Source organism: Gracilinanus agilis, chromosome 1 (assembly GCF_016433145.1).
Source record: "Gracilinanus agilis isolate LMUSP501 chromosome 1, AgileGrace, whole genome shotgun sequence".
Classification (NCBI taxonomy): Eukaryota; Metazoa; Chordata; class Mammalia; order Didelphimorphia; family Didelphidae; genus Gracilinanus; species Gracilinanus agilis.
The window spans coordinates 763,610,173-763,630,029 of NC_058130.1; the positions used below are offsets into that span (position 1 = coordinate 763,610,173).

Sequence of the window (19,857 nt, forward strand, 5' to 3'; positions counted from 1 at the left end):
CTCTCATGGAGCAATCTAAAGGGGTAGACAACATGCAAACAAATATATACCCACAAACTGTATACAGGAAAACTAGGAAATTATTAACAGAGGGAAGGCAGTGAAATTAAGAGGGACTAGGAAAGACTCCCTGTAAAAATCCCTGTAGAAGGGATTTTAATTGGGACTTAAAGGGAGCCCAGAAGGTCAGGAGAATGATTGGAAAAGGGAGAGCATTCCCGGCCCAGAGGATAGCTGGGGAGAATGTTTAGAGCCAAGATTTGGAGGCTCGTATCTGAGAACAACCAGGAGGTCAGTGACTCTGGATGGAAGAGTATGTGCTGAGGAGGAAAGTGTGAGGAGATGGGAAAGAAGGGGCAGATCACGCAGGGCTTTGAGCACCAAACAGAGCATTTTGTATTTGTTTCTGGAGGCAATGGGGAGCCACTGGAGTATGTTGAGAATTTGTGAGCAGATGAAGGACGACATGCACTTTAGGAAAATCGCTTTTGTGGCTGAATGGAAATAGACCCGAGTGGTGGCAGACCCTGCGGCCAGCAGAACCTGCAGCAGCTATTGCAGTAGTCTAGGTGTGCGGGGACGAGAGCCTGCACCAAGGGGCTGGCAGTGTCAGAGGAGAGAAGGGGGCATATTGGAGAGTTGGCACAAAACTGAAATCTCTGATCTTGGCAACGGCTTGGCTCTGGGGGTGAGAGAGAGTGAAGAATTCTGGAAGACTCCTGGGTTGTGACCCTGAGAAACTGGGAAGAGGGGACTGGCTTCTCCCTGTCTGTTTTATACCTCCTTTCCCCTTGACATTGGCACCACCCCAGTGCCAACTCTCTCCTCCTCATGTCTTAGACAGTGCAATAGCCTGCCTCTCCCCACTCCAGTTCAAGTGTTGATCTGACTGTATCCCCCTGACCCCCAGGTCAATAACTTCCAGTCTGCAACCTCTCCTGCCTTCCCAGGCTTCTTGCACTTTGCCCTCCTCCATGTTCTTGGAGATCCATTGATGCCGACCTCCTGCTTCTCCTCACATATGACATTCCATCTCCCAACTCTGGCCATTGGCACTGCCTGATCTCTGCCTATCGGCTTCCTTTCAGTTCCAAATCTCACCTTTGGTGAATAGCCTTTCCTAATCCCCCTTAATGCTAGTGTCTTCTGTTGATTATTCTGATTTATTCTGTGCATATCTTATTCTATGTAGGCATTTGCATGTTGTTTCCTCCACTGGGCTATGAGCTTCTTGAAAGTAGGGACTGTCTTCTGTCTCTTTTGTATGCCATGTGCTTGTCACAGTGTCTGGCACTTAGTGGGCTCTTGAAAAATGCTTTTTGATGAACTGACTGGCTTCATATGAGAAACGATAGAGTAATATTGAAGAATATTTTGTCGGAAAAGAGAAAACCTAAGAGGGAATGTGTTTGAAAGGCTATGACTGGAAGAGAGAATAGCCATGCTTTGTTGCTTCATGGCCCTATTTAGTGTGGGGGAGTTACAGAGTGAAAATTTCAGCAAACTTTTTAACAACTCAGGAGAGCTGTCACAGTGTTCAAGAAGAAGTTTTGATGACTATTTGTCAAGAATGCTTTAGAGGAGGTGATGACCAAGGAGACAGAATTATTTGTAGTCATTTTTGGCAGAGATTGTTAAGATTTCTCTAAGAATATCATGCTTCTTTTCTTTAAAAGAAGACTGAAACTTTTGTTCAGCACCATAGTAACATTTTTTTAAACCCTTCCCTTCTGCCTTGGAACCAATATTGGTTCCAAGGCAGAAGATTGGTAAACACTGGGCAATGGGGGTTAAGTGACTTGCCCAGGGTCACACAGCTAGTGTCTGAGGTCAAATTTGAACCCAGGACCTCCTGTCTCTAGGTCTGGCTCTCAGTCAACCACACCCAGCTGCCCCCTACATCATAGTAACATTTTGAGAAAATAGCAATTATCTTTTTCTGTAAGGTTCTTTTAAAATTTTTATTTTTCATCCAGACTCCAAAAAGATATCATAAGCACAGAATAACATAAAAAGAGGGTTCTATATGAAGCCACGAATCCATTTCATACTGTTTGGGGTTTTTTTAAGCCTGAATTTTTTTCTACGCGAATTCGATATGTTACTTCCAAAATTGCCCCCTGTTCCTCTTTATTAAAATGTACTAAGATATGAACTGCAAGTCTCAGTTCTAAATGCACCCACATCAATAACTAGCACCAGGTATATTTGGACAATTCAGCTAACTTCTTTCGGCCTCATTTTCCTAATTATAAAATGAGAAGATGAGAGAATTTCTAAAGTCTTTTCCATTTCTAGCATTCTGTCCCATTTGTCTCTGCTTCCTTGTCTTCTGTGCATTTAAAAAATATCACAATGATGACCTTGTTATAAGATTTTGTAACTATACATGGTTACCTTCCTTCTTAGTTTGCAGGCATCTCCTTTACTCCTTCCTCTTTCCCCACTAGAGAAGGCCTTATTTGACAAAAAAAAAGTTATAAAACTATGTCATAAATGTTTCTTTTTGTCCATTCTTTCTATGGAGGTGAATATTCACAGTTAACCTTCAAACAATATTTCTGTAGCTGTATTTAATGTTTTCTTGGTTCTGCTTGTTTCACTCTTCATAAGTTCATGTATCTTTCCATGTTTTTAAAAAATTAACCCACATGTCATTTCTTTTTCTTTTCTTTTTCTTTAAATCCTCACCTTCCATCTCAGAATCAATACTATGTATTGGTTCTAAGGCAGAAGAGTGGTCAGGGCTAGGCAATGGGGGTCAAGTGACTTGCCCAGGGCCACACAGCTAGGAAGTGCCTGAGGCCAGATTTGAACCCAGGACCTCCTGTCTCTGGGCCCACCTGTCATTTCTTATGGTGCAGTAATATTCCAGCACAATCTTATGCTACAACTTGTTTATAAATTTTCCAAGTGATGGGCATCCCCTCAATTTCCAGGCTACCTTCTTCTATGAGAAGTTTTTCTGAATTGCAGAAATAGAACTTTAACAGAAAATTCTAAGCACTATTATGCATTTTGAACTGACTTTTTGGGATCAAAGATTTAGCACAGTTGTGGGAATTTCTGCTTAAGTAGTGTATTTTTGGTGCATGAGTGAGAAAACTGGCCTTGCCTCTGTCTATAGAAATATCTGATGCACAATCTAGGGTCTAGTTAGAGTTAGAATCCTGGTAGTTTAGAGGCTCCCCCACCCCCGTGGGCTTTTGAGCCCCAAAGTACTTGCATGATGTTAAGGAAGGAGCACGATTGCTTTATTTCAGAAGAGGTGCTTTCCCAGAGATTCTTATGGAGGAGGAGTGGCAGGGCTCTTTCCAAGACAAGAAGGGGAGGGCTTCACATGAGACGCGCCATGCCAGTCTTGCTTTGTGAGTCTCAGAAAGCGTCCCCTCCCCCCAATTGCTGCCTCATAGTTGAAAGTGTCTTGAAAACAGATGACATCATGAGTTCAGAAAGGTCAAATGATAAAACCCGATCTGTAGATCTTGTTACAAGTTGACATAAAGTATATTCACTTTACTGCCACCTAGTGAAGGAGAGTATCTCAGGTGAAACCTGGAGCAGAAACTTGAGCCTCGTGCTCATTGGAGACCCCTGTGCCAGTTCTGCTTAACCATTAAGCTATTAGCTTACCAAAAAGCTTTTATCAGATGCCCAAGAGTACGGTGGGGTTTTGCAATAAATTCCCTCCTCTTTGGTGCTTAAGATTCATAAGTCTGAAGCATTTCAACTCCTATAACAAAGCACGATTTTCTGTTTCTATTTGAGGGCCTTCCTTTTCTTTTGCTTAAAAAAATTAGCTTGGCAAAACTTATATTTGTTACTCTCTTCTCTCTCTTCATCTCTATTTTTTTCGCAAAAATTTTGACCTAACTTTTAGTCAACAATTTCCACCCTTCCTGGAAGGGGCACTTTATTTCTCCTTGCCTTCTTGCAGTGCCAAGATTCCTTGCCTTTCCCCTTTCTTCCAGTCTTCTGATGCTTTGAAAGAACAATTATTTTTTCCTGGAAAATGTTTGTTGCAGCTCATTTTCTTATGCTGTATCTTTAATCTCCATTCTCTTGGAAGCAAATATGCTCAAATATCCCCAGTGAAGTTCTGATCCTTTAGCCACCAGGGAAGTGTGAGCTCTTGTGGGCCTGGCAACCATAGTTGGACCAGTTCAGGTTGACTTCTTAATTGAACAGGCAGTATGTGTCTCCCCAAATAGTGTGGATACCAGAGTAGAGAGTGTTTCTAGTGGTCTGTTCAGTATCAGACATCTAGCTTACATGTACTTGAATTTAAATGTCTGCTTCTCTAATTGATTCTGTTTGCCCAGAACAAGGACTTTGTCATTGTCTATAATTAGGATTTGTTCGATGGAAGTTCTTTACTCAAACATAGACATGAGTCAAAGATAACTTCCTACATTACCTCATTTCTAGCTATTTCATTCCCCATGTTTCCCCTAGTATTAGGAAAAGTGCGCTCATTTTATGATTAAATAGTCTTTTCTATTAACCAAATTCTTTGCCACCTTTTTTGCTTTCTATTTCAACATGAAGCATTTCTTCTTGGATTTCAAAATTTTCTTCACGTGAGAAATGAAATTGTGGTTGGTTTGGTTAGCATTTTTTATTTTCTGACTAAATTATCTCTGATGTCTTCTTCCAAGTTCTCCTCCAATACCTCATCATGACATGGAATTGACCCTAGAGTCAACCTTTAGCAGGTGCTACCAAGATGGAAAATGATGTCTGTCTTCTTAGGACCAGCTTACCTAAGCTCAAAGAGGCTCTTACCAAGTTGGCTGCAGGCTGGTAAATTTTTTTGGCTATAACAATTCTGAAAAACCATCAGATAAGTTGCAAAGGGGTTGCTACAGTAATGAGGACTCTTTTCTAGAGACAGTGGGGGGGGGGGAGTATCTTCTCCCTGGAGTCTTGGGCATACCTGGAGGGCAGATCCAGATTGATGATGGGGTTAGAAGTTTTCCATGTACACATGTTGTGCAGTTCACATGAATGCTGTGGACATGCTTTCAATTTTTGAGATTCCTTTTTCTTGTGGCTCTATGTGTGTGATTTTAGAACCTATTAAAACTGCCCCTTTGTGATATGGAGGTGACCCTGTATTCTGAGTCTGACGATAGTATAGGAGGTCTGGCAGGAGATTCCAACTGGGACATGCTTTGAGAATAATGGGCCTGGTCACAGATTCCGTTTATCCCTTGAGATCCAGCCTGACTAAATTGTGTGAGGTTCAGCACCAGTTTGGTGGCGGAGTGATGACTTTTTCCTCCAGAACAACTCACAAAAAGACCACCTGTGGTAGAATGGCAGCCATCTCTGTCTGTCCTTGTGGGAGAGTCAGAGTGGTAAGATCCCAAATTCTTGGTGCATAAAAGCAAGTCCCCGGTTATTATGATGACATTAGCTACTGACCTGTGAAGAATTTAGTCACTGCATTCAGTTAGATTCAATTCAATTAACATTTGTTAAATGCCAGTGTATCGTGCTAGGTGTTGTGGGAGATAGAAAAATTGATAATGTGTCTTACTTTCATGAAGCTTCTGATCTAGTCAGGGGAGAAGATATACATTAATACAATATAAGTGGCTAAGAAACGAGCAGTCAATTAGCACATAAGCACTGTCCTCCTTTTAACCCCTTCATAATGTTTCTGGATTTTTTCATTTACTTCTATTGTGCAATATCTGTAAACTTGTAAATATGACTGAGGTAAGATATTGATAATATCATAGAAAGAGCATTAAATTTATTCTGTCCATAATAAAAGATAGCCTAAATATCTTTAATAAATACTTGTGAACTCATGCCTGCCTTTATCCATCTCCTGTTCTCCCAGGAGCAATGGAAGGAGCCACAGATTCAATAACTCTGTGCATAATCATCACTGACTTGGACTCTATTGATCGTGATTAACCAAGATGTATAGAAGAGGATTTGAAGGGTTCTGTGTATGCAGTCTCTTTGAGGGTCCATTAAAAAGTTCATTATTTTCCAGTGAATGCCTTGTGGGCTCTCCTTGATGGCGGGAGCAGTATTGTACTATTTATTTATTTATTTTTAGGTGGTTAATTTTTTGTTTATTGCATGATATCATTTTATTAAACAATATTCCTATTCGTATTGACTTACTGTCTTTGATATTAAAGAAACTGTATATTGAAGAATGATTATTCCTCTATGTTTCTACATGTTAGGGATAAAAGCCTGCTCTGTCTAGTGTCCATGTTAACTCTGCATACAACTTCTTGTACTGAGGCAGATAAACCTCCTTCCTCTCAACTCTGCCCCCACCACATACATACCGTTGGTCTTATCTTTGCTGCTCTCATAGCCTAGAAATTCAGTGATCCTGCCAAGTGTTTGGCTTCACCCTCACAACTCTAATGCTTTCTTTTTGCCCATTTTGGAGGTAGCCGCACCTATTGTACTCCTGCTCAGGTGAATGTCCTCCAGGAGGAATAGGCCTACATTTTCAGCTTCACCCCCGATCCTGAATATATGCTTCCTTGATGACACCATTTATTCCAGTTTGATCTCAGAATCCTGCTCATGCACACCCACATCAGTTCCTCAAAGAGTAATTTTCCAGGATTCACTGTCATCTTACAGTACTAATAGAATATCAGTCTGAAGAAGAGGGGCCTTTGAATCTGGGAGAATTTTAGAATCTTGAAAGCAACCTGGAAGTTTCCTCTCTCCCACCCCAATATACTCTCTGGTCCAATGACATTGGCCTCTAGGTTGTCCTCTAACAGTCTGACCCCAGACTCCGGACGTTCTCCCTGGCCATGCTCCATGCTCTCCCTCTCTGTGCCTGGCTAAAATAATAACTTTTACAGGAAGCCTTTCTAGATCTTTCTTAATTCTTGTGTTTCCCTCTGTTTTCTCTTATTTATCCTGTCCGTATCTCGATTGTACATAGATAACTTGCATGTTGTCTGTCTCCTCCATTAGACTATGAGCTTCCTGAGGCAGCTTTTGCCTTTGCCTTTCTTTGGATCCCCTGGCACACAGTAGGTACTTAATAAATGTTTATTGATTGAATTCTACTATTTTGCATATTTTTTGTATTTATTCTTCTGTGTATAGATTGCTTTTCCCCAGAAGGACATAGTTTCCTTAAAGTATAGGCTTTTCCTTTTTGTCTCCAGTGCCTCACACAGTGCCAGTACACAGACTGCAAATTTTGAAAAGCACTTTGCACATGTTGTCTTATTTGATCTTCATGATAGCCCTGGGAACTATTGGTGCTATTATTGTACCCATTTTATAGATGAGAAAACTGAAACATTGATAGGCTAAGTGACTTGCCCTGTTAAATATCTGAGGCCAAATTTGAACTCAGGTCTTCCCAACTATCCACTGCACCTTCCGACTGACTGCCTCAGTAATAAATACTTATTGAATCGAAATTGTTACATATCCTTACCCAGTCTGCTGTCTTCCTCTGTTTTATGAGATAGTTCATATTATCAGATTCCTGATTCTGATTGCTAACTGTATCTTGGCCTAACATGATCTCTTGGCGTTGGCTGAGTCAGTGACCATCATGCTTGCCATGTCTATCGGGTTTCAAGATTTACAAAAGCTTTACCCACATTATCACTTTCAAACTTCTCACTGTGAGGGAAATGCAATCTCTAGGTCATATTGTCTCTGTTTGACAGATGAAAGGACAGGCCCAGAGAGGTTCTGTGATGTGCCCATGGGCATACAGCTGGTATGTGTCCACTGTGAACAAAGGCCCCTCTGACTCCAGGGCCCAAGCTTTCCATTGCTCTCTGCTTTTCTGAAGCTTAGCAAGTAAAATGTGCTTTTACCTGGAATCCACCAGGGCAGTGCTTCCCATGAGAAGGAAGGTTAGCCTTTGCCTTATGTCGCCATCTTTCTTTTTTGCTTTTCCTTCTCTGTCCTCCTGTGAGATAAATATCAGATTGTTTATTGAAAACTCACTCCTCAGTCAGAGCTCCTGAGAGTTAGGGGTTCACTTAGAAGTGATATATTGTGAGAGGTCCATACCTGCCTATCTTTGCCCTTTTTTACTGAAAATCAGGCATACTTTCCCCAAATCTGCCTCTGTAGAGTTAAACAGCCCTAATGCACATAAGAAAATTGGGAAGAGCCACAGGATCCTGGATTTGTGCCATAGACTGGGACACCTAGCCATTGGTTTGGACAAAGACTTGTTCTCAATTTCTGTCTTCTCTGAGTTATGCAGCTTGTGTATTAGTTGCAGTTGTACTTTACACCAACACCAATTAGCCAGCCATCAACACCGAGGTCCAAAGGCTTACTGACAATGCCTCTTCATAGTGGTGTCTTAATTGGTTGAGTGGAATTGTCATTAGGCAATGATAAAGACATCTGGAGCTCTGCAGAGAGAGCAGCCTTTTCTCCTCCCTCCCTTCAATATTTGTTCTGTCTTCTCCTGGCCAATATAGCTCAGCCTTTTTAGATGCCATTTAGGTTTTTGTCCTGCCCTCTTGCCTGCCTCCCTGCAATGTTTAACTTCTCTGAAACTGTCTCTTTTTTTTTTTTTAAACCGCCAGTTTATTAGAGCTAAGCTGGACTCCCACTACTATGATTTCTTTCCCATGTGTCAGGTTGTAATGCTTGCTGTTGGGCTGGAATAGTGTGCCAGCTGAAATGGGGCCTTTCTTGGCCCACCCCATTCCCATCAACAGAAGAGACCTGGAGACGTTGGTATTTACCTCCTGGGTTATTCTGCAACAAAGCCGTTCCATCATTAGCTTCCACTTCCACCATAGTGAGTGCAGATCTTTTAAGCAGACATTTACCAAAAAAGCTCATCTTCTGTCAAAACAGAATCATTCAGCTTCTTTATTTCCAACTAATGGTATCTTTTGTATAATGAAACCTATGCCAATAAGCAACATTTTTTATCAGTAGTTAGCTCTTGGTTTCTTCCAGGGACTAATGAATCAGCTTATGGATTATTCAGCCCCCTTCTGTTGCCTTTATCTGTTCTCTGCCTTTGGGGTGCCTCCCTGATCATTTGCCCTGCTACTGTAGAGGGGAAAAGATAACCATCCTGTTTTGGACATTTGAGTTTGAGGTGTCAATGGGACATCTTGTTTCAGTTGGCAGTTATAGGGCTAAACTTCATGGCGAGGTTGGATATATGGATGTGGAGGGCATCTACAGAAATGATAATTGGAGGTCACCAAGGAGTTTGGGAGGAGTCTTATATGGATGAGGACACAGCCAAGGAGAGTGAGGCCTGGCCAAACAGGGAGGAGGAGAATCAGGAGAGAGCGGAGACATGAAAGTCCAGGGAAGAAAAAGGTATTCAGGTCAAAAAGAATGAGGACTGAGAAAAAACAATTAGATTAGACCATTAAGACATCATGGTTTCACATAAACATATCCAGCCACAAATATACTTTCTCTCCATGAATGTGGGCACACCCTCAATTCAGCATACCACTTCACATGTGGTGTTAGGTGTATCACACTGAGTCTGGTAGTATTTAGCACAGCTCTGTGCTAACCTTTATCTTTAATAACTGTTAAAGGAGTTACAATAAACTACTATTGGGAGGGTGACATTGGACTACCTTGGAAAGAATGGCGAGCCAAGGATCGTTGTTTGACTGGGAAAAGAGCAGTATTGCCCATTAATTTGTTGATCTCCTGTCCTACTTGTACCACCACTTGTACGTGAATATTGTAAATACTGTTGAATAAATGAACAACAGACAATGTGTGTTAGCCCTGGTTTAGTAGGAATTAGCCTTATTTTCCTCTTGACTGTATCTAAAGTCACTCCTGCAGGTATGAGTGATGAATTCTCTGGTAGCTGGGGAGTTGGGCTATGTATTTAGGATTGTGAGATTCTAGAGTTGGAAGGATTCTTCTAGTTCACCTAGGGGAGGAAACTCTTGCAGATGAAGAAATTGAAGCATAGTCTAAGGCCACTTCTTTCAACTGAGCTCAGGTTATAGAGTAAGTGGTTCATAAGTATAAACCAGTCTTTTATTTAACAGGTATTTCCTTGGAAGCTGTGAAGCCTAGGCTTCTGCCTTAGAGTCTGGGCATATAGTATAGGCCCCTGCACTCTCCCTGGCTCCATCCCACACACTGCTGTCTTCTCCTAAAGCAGATGGCTACTACACCATAAAATCTACTCTGGATGACTTCAGCTCTACTAAGAAATTACTTCACTGGCTAGGATTCACATAGGATGTGTGTGTGTGTGTGTGTGTGTGTGTGTGTGTGTGTGTGTATGTGTGTGTATGGGGAAGGGGGCAGAGGGGGACAAAAGGAGGGGAATCCTCCCCCAGGCCTTAGGGCTCAGAACAGCTCTAAGGCCCTGGGGACACTTCCCATGCAACATCGGTAACTCTAGGAGCACAGGTAGACAACCAGGGACACAGATTCAGCAATCTCACTCATTTACTGACATTATCCTGTGTCTAGCACTTCCTCATGGTTTACTGGTAGAGCAGTTCTGTGGCTTTGTCTGCCTTCTGGCTGCTATTCTGTAGAGTTTTAAATGTCCAAAATTTTAAAGCAAATACTGTAAAGGAACTGGAATCATAGTGTGAGTGTTTTTAAACCCATACCTTCTGTTTTGAATCAATAATGAGTATTGGTTCCAAGGCAGAAGAACAGTAAGGGCTATGCAGTTGACATTAAGTGACTTGCCCAGGTATCACAGCTAGGAAGTATCTGAGATTAGATTTAAACCAAGGACCTCCTGTCCCTGTGCCTGGCTCTCCATCCACTAAGCCATCTAGCTGCCCAATCATAGTACTTTCTTAAGAAATTCTGGAAGTATCCTATTAAAAATAAGTTGCATAATAATGCTACCAGGCCAATTTAGAAACAGATTGGCTGGTACATTCTTGGCCGAAAAACCTTATAAGAGTTATGCTTGCTTTGAGTGTCTACTTTGTTATAGTTACAGCATTTAGTGGTTCCCTGGGCCTTCTTCACCCAATGCTAGTTCATATAAGTCTTCCCATATTGCTTTGAATTTCTTACATTTAAAATTTGTTTTTTAAATTTATTTAAGTAATTTATAATATTTTTCCATGGTTACATGAATCACATTCTTTCCTTCCTCTCCTCCCTCCCCACTCCCATAGCCAATGAGCAATTCAACTAGGTTTTACATGTATCATTGATCAAGACCTATTTCCATATTATTAATATTTGCAATATTGTGATCATTTAGAGTTTATATCTCCAGTCTCCAGATCGAACCATGTGATCAAGGAAATAGTTTTTCTTAGTGTTTCTACTCCCACAGTTCTTTCTCTGAATGTGGATAGTGTTCTTTGTCATAAGTTCCTCTGAATTGTCCTGGATCATTGCATTGCTGCTAGTAGAGAAGTCCGTTACCTTTGATTGTGCCACAGTGTATCTGTCTCTGTGTACAATGTTCTCTTGGTTCTGCTTCTTTCACTCTGTATCATTGAATTTCTTACATTATTGACTTCTTACCTGGGCATTTTCTCTGTCTATCTCCCATGCTTAGAACTCTCCCTCTCCTCCACTCTGATTGTTGACCACCCTGGCTTCCTTTAAATCTCATCTTTTGCTGGAAAACCTTCCCAAGTCTCCCATTTTAGTGTCTTCCCTCTGCTAATTATCTCCTATTTATTTTATATGTAGTTTGCTTTGTATATATTTGTTTGCATGTTATCTTCCTCATTAGATTAAAAGGACCTTGAGGATTAGAGACTATCTTTTGCTTCTATTTGTATCCACAGTATTTATTTATCACAGTACCTGGAAAATATTAGGTGCTTAATAAATGCTTGTTTATTGGTTATTCAGTAATATTACGTTATATTTATATACTAGAATTGTTTTAGCCATCCTCCAGGCTATGGACATCTACTTTATTTCCTGTTTTTGTTATCATGAAAAATGCTGCTATGAATATTTTGCCATATACAGGGAGACTTTTCTGCCTTTGACTTCTTTAGGCCCCTGTGGTGAATAGTTGAACTGCTAGGTCAAGGGTATAAACAGTTTTATGACTTGTCTTGTGTTGTTTTAAAATATTTCCGAGAATAGTTGAATCAGTTGGTAGCTTGACCAACAGAATGTTGATAGTTCTGTCTTCCCACAATTCCACCAACTTTGACAATTTCCATCTGGTATTGTTTTTGCCTGTTTGATAGGTATGCGGTGATCTTAAAATTAGTTTTAATTTGTATTTCTCTTGTTAGTGATTTGGAGCAATTTTTTTCACATGGTGGTTCATAGTTTATATTTTTTCTTTTTAAATTGCCCGTGTTTTTTTTTAAATGATCATCTCCATTCTTTACTTTGTTAATGCTTTTTACCCAAGCCAAGTTGTGAAAAGACCCTGTATCCATTCTCTAATTAAAAAAAAATTATGTCATGGTCTGTAGGATCAGATGTTAGTTAGAAGGAATCTTAGTAGTTATCTATTCCAACCCCATCATTTTATAGATGAATAAACTGAGTCCTAGCAAGGTTCAAGATTACTTAGTGGCAGATCCAGATTTTGGATCTCTCGACTCCAAATTCAGCACTATTTCAGATGCACCATGCTGGATGTTTAGTCCAAATCCTCCCTGAAGCAGGACATTCTGCTGTCATTTCCTTAGCAAGCAATCGTACTGCCTCTGCTTGAAGGAGAATCTCCCAGGTGTACAAGATCTTGATCTCCTAAGTTTTGGAGCAGGCAATGAACATAATATAGCAGGAATAAAGGGGAGGGACCTGTGAAATAAATGAAATAAAGCTAGCTTTGAAGCAAACACAACTACTTGTGGAAGGCAGGTCAACAAACTAATTCAGTATGCATTTAATGTGCCTAGCTCCATGCTAACAGGCAAAAAATAAGCTCTTGCCCTCAAGGAACTGACATTCTAATGGGGGGGAGACAATATGTAAAAAACTAAGTGGATACAAAATACAAAGAGAATAGACTGAAGGCTCTCTGAACAGAGAAGTCATTTGCAGCTGTGAAGAGGAGGAATGGGAAAGGCTGCCTGGGATAGGTGGAATTAGAGTTGAGTCTTGAGGGAAGGTAGGGAAGCAACTTGGTGGTGAGGAGGGAGTAACTTCCAGGCACAGAGGACAACTAGTATTAAGGCACAGAGAAGAGAGAATGGAGTGTTGTATCTGAGGACCTATAAGTAGGCTAGGGTTTGGGGGGCTTTGGAGAGGAAGAGAAGACTGGAAAAGTAGGAAGGCCAGACTGTGAAGAGCTTTACATGCCAACCAAAGGAGTTTCTGTTTGATTCTGGAAACTCTGAGACTCATTGAGCCAAGGGTGGGAAGACAGAGGAATGGACAATTTAATCAGACTTAAGCTTTAGAAAAATTACCTTTGCAGCAGAATAGAGGATGGATTGGCATGGTGAGACATCCAAGGCAGGAAGCCTGACTAGAAAGCTATTGCAGTTTTCTCATGAGAGGGCTAGGGTACTTGACCTAATATCTATCACGTGTTGTGTAAGATGCCGGTCTTCACTCAGTTCTGCCATGTTTCTTTCCAGTTCTCAGCCTGGGCTATTTCTCCTGATCTTGTGTGTATGAGAAATGCACACGAGATCTAAAAATGATTAGAAATTCTGAGAACCAGTGAGTTACTGCTCAACTTAAATCTTTGCTTTGTTTATTGTTAAATTAAAATCTTAGTATGCCATAGGGTAGAGGGAAAAAGGAGGGAACGAATGTTTAAAATATTGAACTAGCCTTCGTCTCCTTTCTCCTTTGGCCGCTTCCACAAAAGTATACTCATGTTTCAAATAGAAGTTGGGTAAAGATCTCTCTTCTTATCATATTTACTTTTAAATTTCTTCCATGATATTTTCTTTCTCAGTTTGGTTTAAAATCATTCCCAATATGAAATTTGGCTTGGCTCTTAAAATGCTTTGAGATCTTCCTTGTGCTTAGGTGTAAATAATCTTCATATGGTGACCTGACATCTTTTTATTACAGACCTTGATGACATAGATTCTGGTGGGAAATTTTATTTTGGATGACAGGACATGTTCTGAATGGGACAGGGCAGATTATTTGCTACTAGTAGTCATCAGCAACATGTGCTTAGGTATCCATAGGAGGCTGAATATTTTAAAAGGGACAATACTCTGAAATTTGGGACAGTTTCATGTTTGGGATGCCAGGCAATTCTGACTTTCAGGCCTTGGTATCAAATCATGCTTCATATAGGAAACACCTAGTTTCTGGCCCTTTCTTAGATCTATATTGGTGAAATAGTTAGGGAAACTGAGATCTTGGCATAACTAGTAAATTCTAGCTCTTATTTCTGTAGTACAAGGCCCTGGAAGTTTTGGGAGATGAGGCACTGGAATGGGAAATCTCATATGCATCCAATGAATGAGGACAATGGGGTTCTACATAATGGGGATTACTTAGCCTTTTTTGGTGTTCTCAAAGCTATAACATATAATCCTTGAAATGCTAGAAATGCCAGAGAATAGGGAAAGAAAAGCTGAGGTAGAATCAGAGTTCAGAGTTTCTTTCAGTTGGAAGAATAATGTCTTAGTAATGAAACCAGATACTGTAGTTTATGTTACTCAAGTGTCTTCTCCTCCAAAATGGATCGTGTTTTCTGGGGTTAGCAGACTTAAAGGGATGATTTATACTCTCTATAGACAAAGTTGTTACTGAAACTTTGAATAAAGTCTCTACACTTGTCAGTTTTGTAATAAATATCCATATAAAGGGAACCATGAAGACTTTTTACTATAAATGATGGTTTTTATACCTAAATTTATCCTTAGCCAGGCAGCACAGTGAATAGAGTGCTAGGCCTGGAGTCAGGAAACCCTTAGTTCAAATCCAGCCTCAATCACTTTACTAGCTATGTAACCTGCCTCAGTTTTTTTTCACCTGTAAAATGAGGATAATAATACCATCTATCTACCAGGGTTGTTGTGAGGACCAAATGAGGTAATATAGCATAGTACCTGGTACAGAATAAGCACTATAAATAGTAACTATTATTATCATTATCATCATTATTGCCATTGCTGTTGACGATGATGGTGGTGATAGCACTGAGTCTATACTCAGGCTCTGGCCCTGCCAGCATTTAGCACAATGCTTGGCACATAGGAGGCACAATAAATACTTATTGAGATTTGACCTGAAACAGTTGTGTTGAAATGGTAGCAGTAGCAGGAGTGTGAGAATTGTCCTACAAAATCGAAGCAAGCAAAACTAGAGAGCGTCATGCATTTCAGCAAGAGAGCTTTTCATGAGAAGGCAGCATTGTCTGGCTCCTAAAGGCAAGATTTAATTGTATCAGCAAATCAATTAGTCTTGAGGGACTTTAAGCAGTCAAATCTGATGCATGGATGAAGTATTGGAAGCCTGTGCCTACAAAACCATTAGTCCTTAGTGTCTACACAGCATTTCTCTGTGTGTGTGTATGTATGTATATATGTATGTGTAAACATGTAAACTATGATGCTAATAAAGATTTCCATTAGTGTCTCTTTACTGTGAAGACATATAAGATATGCTTTGTTTATTTCAAACATTATAAAATAAGAGGCTTTTTTTTTTTTAGCATATCTACTTTTGTGGATAATCTGGTTAATTCTAGATGGTTCCTTTTCTGCTGTAGAATCATAGACGTAGTTTGCTCATTTGACATTTTCTCCTTTGGGAATCACTCATTGAATTATCTTATTTGTGGGGAAGCAGTGAATTTGTCTTGACTACCTTATTCCTGTTGTGTTGTTTTACGGCTCTTTCCATTTTCTCTGCAATGGTGCCCTCTGAAACATTTTTGGAACAAAGAATGCCCTTCTCTTCCAGATATACATCAGGGGATGTGCGGTTGTGGGACACCCGCACCTGGGACTACACAGCCCCCATCCTGGAACCAATGCATGGCGCTGCTGAGCCTGGATCCAAGCCACATGTCTCCTTTGTGAGGATAAACAACTCTCTGGCTGTAGCGGCTTATGAGGATGGTAAGTAACCACAACCCTCCTCCCTATTAAGAAAAAAAAAGCTTTACAAAAATTAAGCAGCTGTGGCTGGCTCCCCCCTTCCCCTTCCCGTAATCCTCTATATATACACACTTACACACACACATACACACACACACACACACACACACATTCACATACATACACATACACTTGCCTTTATGTGGAAAAGTTGGCCAATAACCCTAAATGCATTAGCAGGCATTGGAACATAGCACCCATTAAAACTGGTGTTTAATTCCTACTGGAATTGTTGCATTGAATTTGAGTGCCAGGCAGAAGTCTAGCCAATCCATCTTAAGCAAATAACTTGTTTGCTGTAAAATATTAAATATGCTTTGGCCTACTTTACCCTAGGGAATGGACCAGTCTAAAGGAAATGGTGTATGGGTGATAGACACAAAATTTGAGATTATGGAAATGGAAGAACATAAATAGGTCCTTTCCTCTGCTTAGCCCTTGCATTGAGGTGAAATCTTGTTTTCAGCCTTGCCAGGTTCTGATCTCCATTATGTTCAGAGGTCCTGCACAAGTCTTGCTTGGCTCGCCTCACGCGGGGCCATATACTATTTCACAATGTTGAGATTCAAGCGAGAACACCACTGCTGATTTCCAGGCAGTGCAGAATAGTACAATACCCTTAGCTGGCTCAAGGGATAAAACCGAAGTCAGACAACTAATGGGGGGTGTTGGACACACACGTTAGTTTAAAATAAAAATAAAAACCAGAGCTGAAATGATGAAAATATTTCCATCTCAAGGTTTTATCAGCATGAACTTTGTTCTTGTGGTTTGATGGGGGTACAAAACATTGATGATCTGATGGGTTTTTTTTAAGGCTTATATAAGTAGCCCAGCTAAACTGCTTCTGCTGCTATCATTATTATTAATATTTCATAAATGCTTGCATAGACACTGTAGCTTGCAATGGCAGCTTGGGCTTATATGCTATTTTCCAAATGATTTTTTCCACATAATTTTATGCAAATGTTGCAGTGTTCAAAGTTTACTTTGGTGGTTCTGAAACAGTTCATGATGGCTCTTGTGTCTAGTGGTATCCATGGTAACGCATGACTGATTTATTTAAACTCTTCCCTCTGGTGATGCACAAGTCAGTGAAGCCCTCATTTTCTATCAGTGGTTGAAATTGGCTTCATCAGTGTTTATTGCTCTTGCCACTGAAAGCATGGATACATTGCAAAATTATGAGGAAAATGTTTCCAAAGCTTATGAAAAACTTTCCAGATTTCTCTTTTTTCAAAAGCAAGTGGGCATTCTCTTCTCTCTCTCTCTCTCTCTCTCTCTCTCTCTCTCTCTCTCTCTCTCTCCCCTCCCTCTTGCTCTTCACCTCTGAACCAGACTTGGAAATTTATTGAGCTAAACATCAGCTGTTCCTAACTCTTCCCCAGCTCTACTCCCATGTAGTCACTCAGCCCAAATCATATCAACAAATTGACAGAATATATTAGCAGAGTAGCTACTCCTGGACAAAGATAATTTGAAGTGAGCACTTCAATCAGATGTATGTTTGATCTTGCCTTTCTCTAAGATAGCTGAAAGAAAATTCTGAAAAGAGGTAAAACGTTGATAGAGAGATCACATAATAGAGGTTGCTCTTGAGAGTTTGTCTCTATGCCTCACAGGAAAGAAGAGTACTATAATAAAGTGGCCTGATGAACCTCAGCTAGATGGTTGTGCCAAAGAGAACTTTGCAGTCATTGAGGCCCAGTTGAATATCTATATGTACTAACCACAGAGGAATCAAATTCAAAAGAGGAAGGGACATGGAAATTGTACTGGGGAGAAAATAAGGCCCCCCCACCTCCTTTCCACTCTTGTTGCCCAGGAGGAACACTGTACACACACCTGGGGCGTTGAGATTTGGCAAGTTGATCCACAGTTGTGATTTTTGAATTCCAACCCACTGGCCTCATCTTTCTTCTGCCTTGTTTCCGATTGTCAGCACTGGCCATTCTCCAGTTTGATTTTACCACTAATTGTGTTGCACGTTACCGTCCTGAAATGAATCAAATCAAAATGCTTTTCCTGGAGCATTAGATAAAGCAGGCGAAGGTTCTGAGTAATGAGCAGATGCTGCTAATGCAGGGACAGCAGAGACCTTGCCAGGACTCCATCTGCTCCACGCTTGCCTGACTTTGGCCTGAAGCCACCACTTTGGGGAATTGGACTTTACTTGAAACCCCCTCCCTGTTGAAAGAGTTTGTCTTGAAAACTCATTTCTTTGGTGGTGAGATGGTGTACATCTTAGATGAAAAAAGTTCTCTTTTTTATGGAAGTGGAGGAAGAAAGACTACATCCCTCTTCATATTTGTATATTGATAGGGAAGGCAAAAGTTCTCTTTACCTGATGCCATGGAGCAAATCCAGCATGACTTACCACCTTCCCAACTTTCCTGGCATTGACTATTCTCGCTCTCATTTTCTAATTCTCCCTGACACGCTCACTGCCTCTTTCTTTCTTTCTCTTCTCTGTGACTTGATTCTTTGTCTGTCTCTCATACACAACACACACACACACACACACACACACACGTATGCACAATCAATTGCCAATAATAGCCTGAAATGTCAATTATATCTTATTAACATTTTAACAATGGAGAGTGTCTTTGAGCATTTCTTCGGTTGTATCCAGCAGTACCATATATATTTTCAATAGCAACATAGCTTAAGTTTTATGGAGGACAGGCCCTCCAAAGATTTCTTTTATAATCCTGTAGACATGTCAAGGTTTTAAAGACCCCTTTGGTGTTGCTAAAATGAGAGGTAGTCATATTAAAAGATATCTGACTCATGAGTGAATATATGTTTTCTGAGTTACTTCTAAAGATACCTTTTCACTAATGAGGGTTGGTCAAATTATATTTAATAGTGGAAATGATTTTCCAGAAGAACATAGAATTTTAAAACTAAAAGGGGTTTTACCAAATTATTTGTAATCCTCTCCTTTTATAGATGTGAGTATAGAGGCCCACAGAGAAGGGAAATGACTTGTCTACAGTTAGAAAGGGACCATTTTTGCTTGACTTACCAGTCTTATAGTTTATAAGATACCAAAATCCTTCTAAATATCAGCAGTGGACATATTGAAAAGGACAACCCTTTTCTCCAGAGTAGTGTTACTAGTGTTTTAGGAGAACATTTTAAGTATGAAGGGGGGCCTACTAGTATTGCCTTTGTCTCTGTAGTTTAGGAGGCGGCCACTGAATTTAAAATTTGTCTGCTGCATAACAGGCTCCAACTTGGAGAACCAAAAGAGAGCTGAGAGGTCCCTTAGGTCAAGATCTTAGGTTTTTAGATGAGGACTCTGAGGCATAGGTTGTTTTAAGTGAACTGCCCAACCTAGGGACTGTCCAAAGTGGCACAGCAAGTCCATCATGGCTGTGTGCCATGTTGTCTAGTCTGCTGGAACAGAACCTGCATTGGAGGTAGTGATGGCAGTTGCTGGCTTAAACCATCTCCCATGTTTCTTAAGGAGAGATTGTTCGATTTACAGTCTTCTCATGCTCACATATACTTTTGTCTGCACGTGAATCTTTTGGCTAGCAGAATGGTCCAAGTTTTTTTTCCCCCTAAAATTTACTGCTAAATTTGTGAAGTCATCATATAGAAACCGAAAGGATATCAATCATTTGAAATGAATTGGTGACGATTCATTGGCTTATTGTTTTAGCAAAGCTGTTTTTTGGTAATGTTTGAAAGTAGATGTTCTGTCATATTAAGAAAGGAATAGCACGAATTGCCTTTCTGGAGATAGTCTAGAGGAAGAAATTGTCAGAATCTTTATGTTTAGCTGTGCATAGCTCAGCATGTATTTTTTTCTATTTTGAGATATAAATGGAAT

The 19,857-nt window shown here is 40.3% G+C and overlaps 1 protein-coding gene across 2 annotated transcripts in view; it reads left to right on the forward strand.

Annotated features, from left to right (window-relative positions):
* FBXW8 (F-box and WD repeat domain containing 8) overlaps positions 1-19,857 on the forward strand; it is a 104,028-nt gene that overhangs the window by 33,649 nt on the left and 50,522 nt on the right. For both annotated transcript variants that reach the window (XM_044658822.1, XM_044658823.1), the window contains one exon: positions 15,817-15,974. In XM_044658822.1, the coding sequence (XP_044514757.1) occupies positions 15,817-15,974 (158 nt within the window). The remainder of the gene's footprint in view (positions 1-15,816; positions 15,975-19,857) is intronic.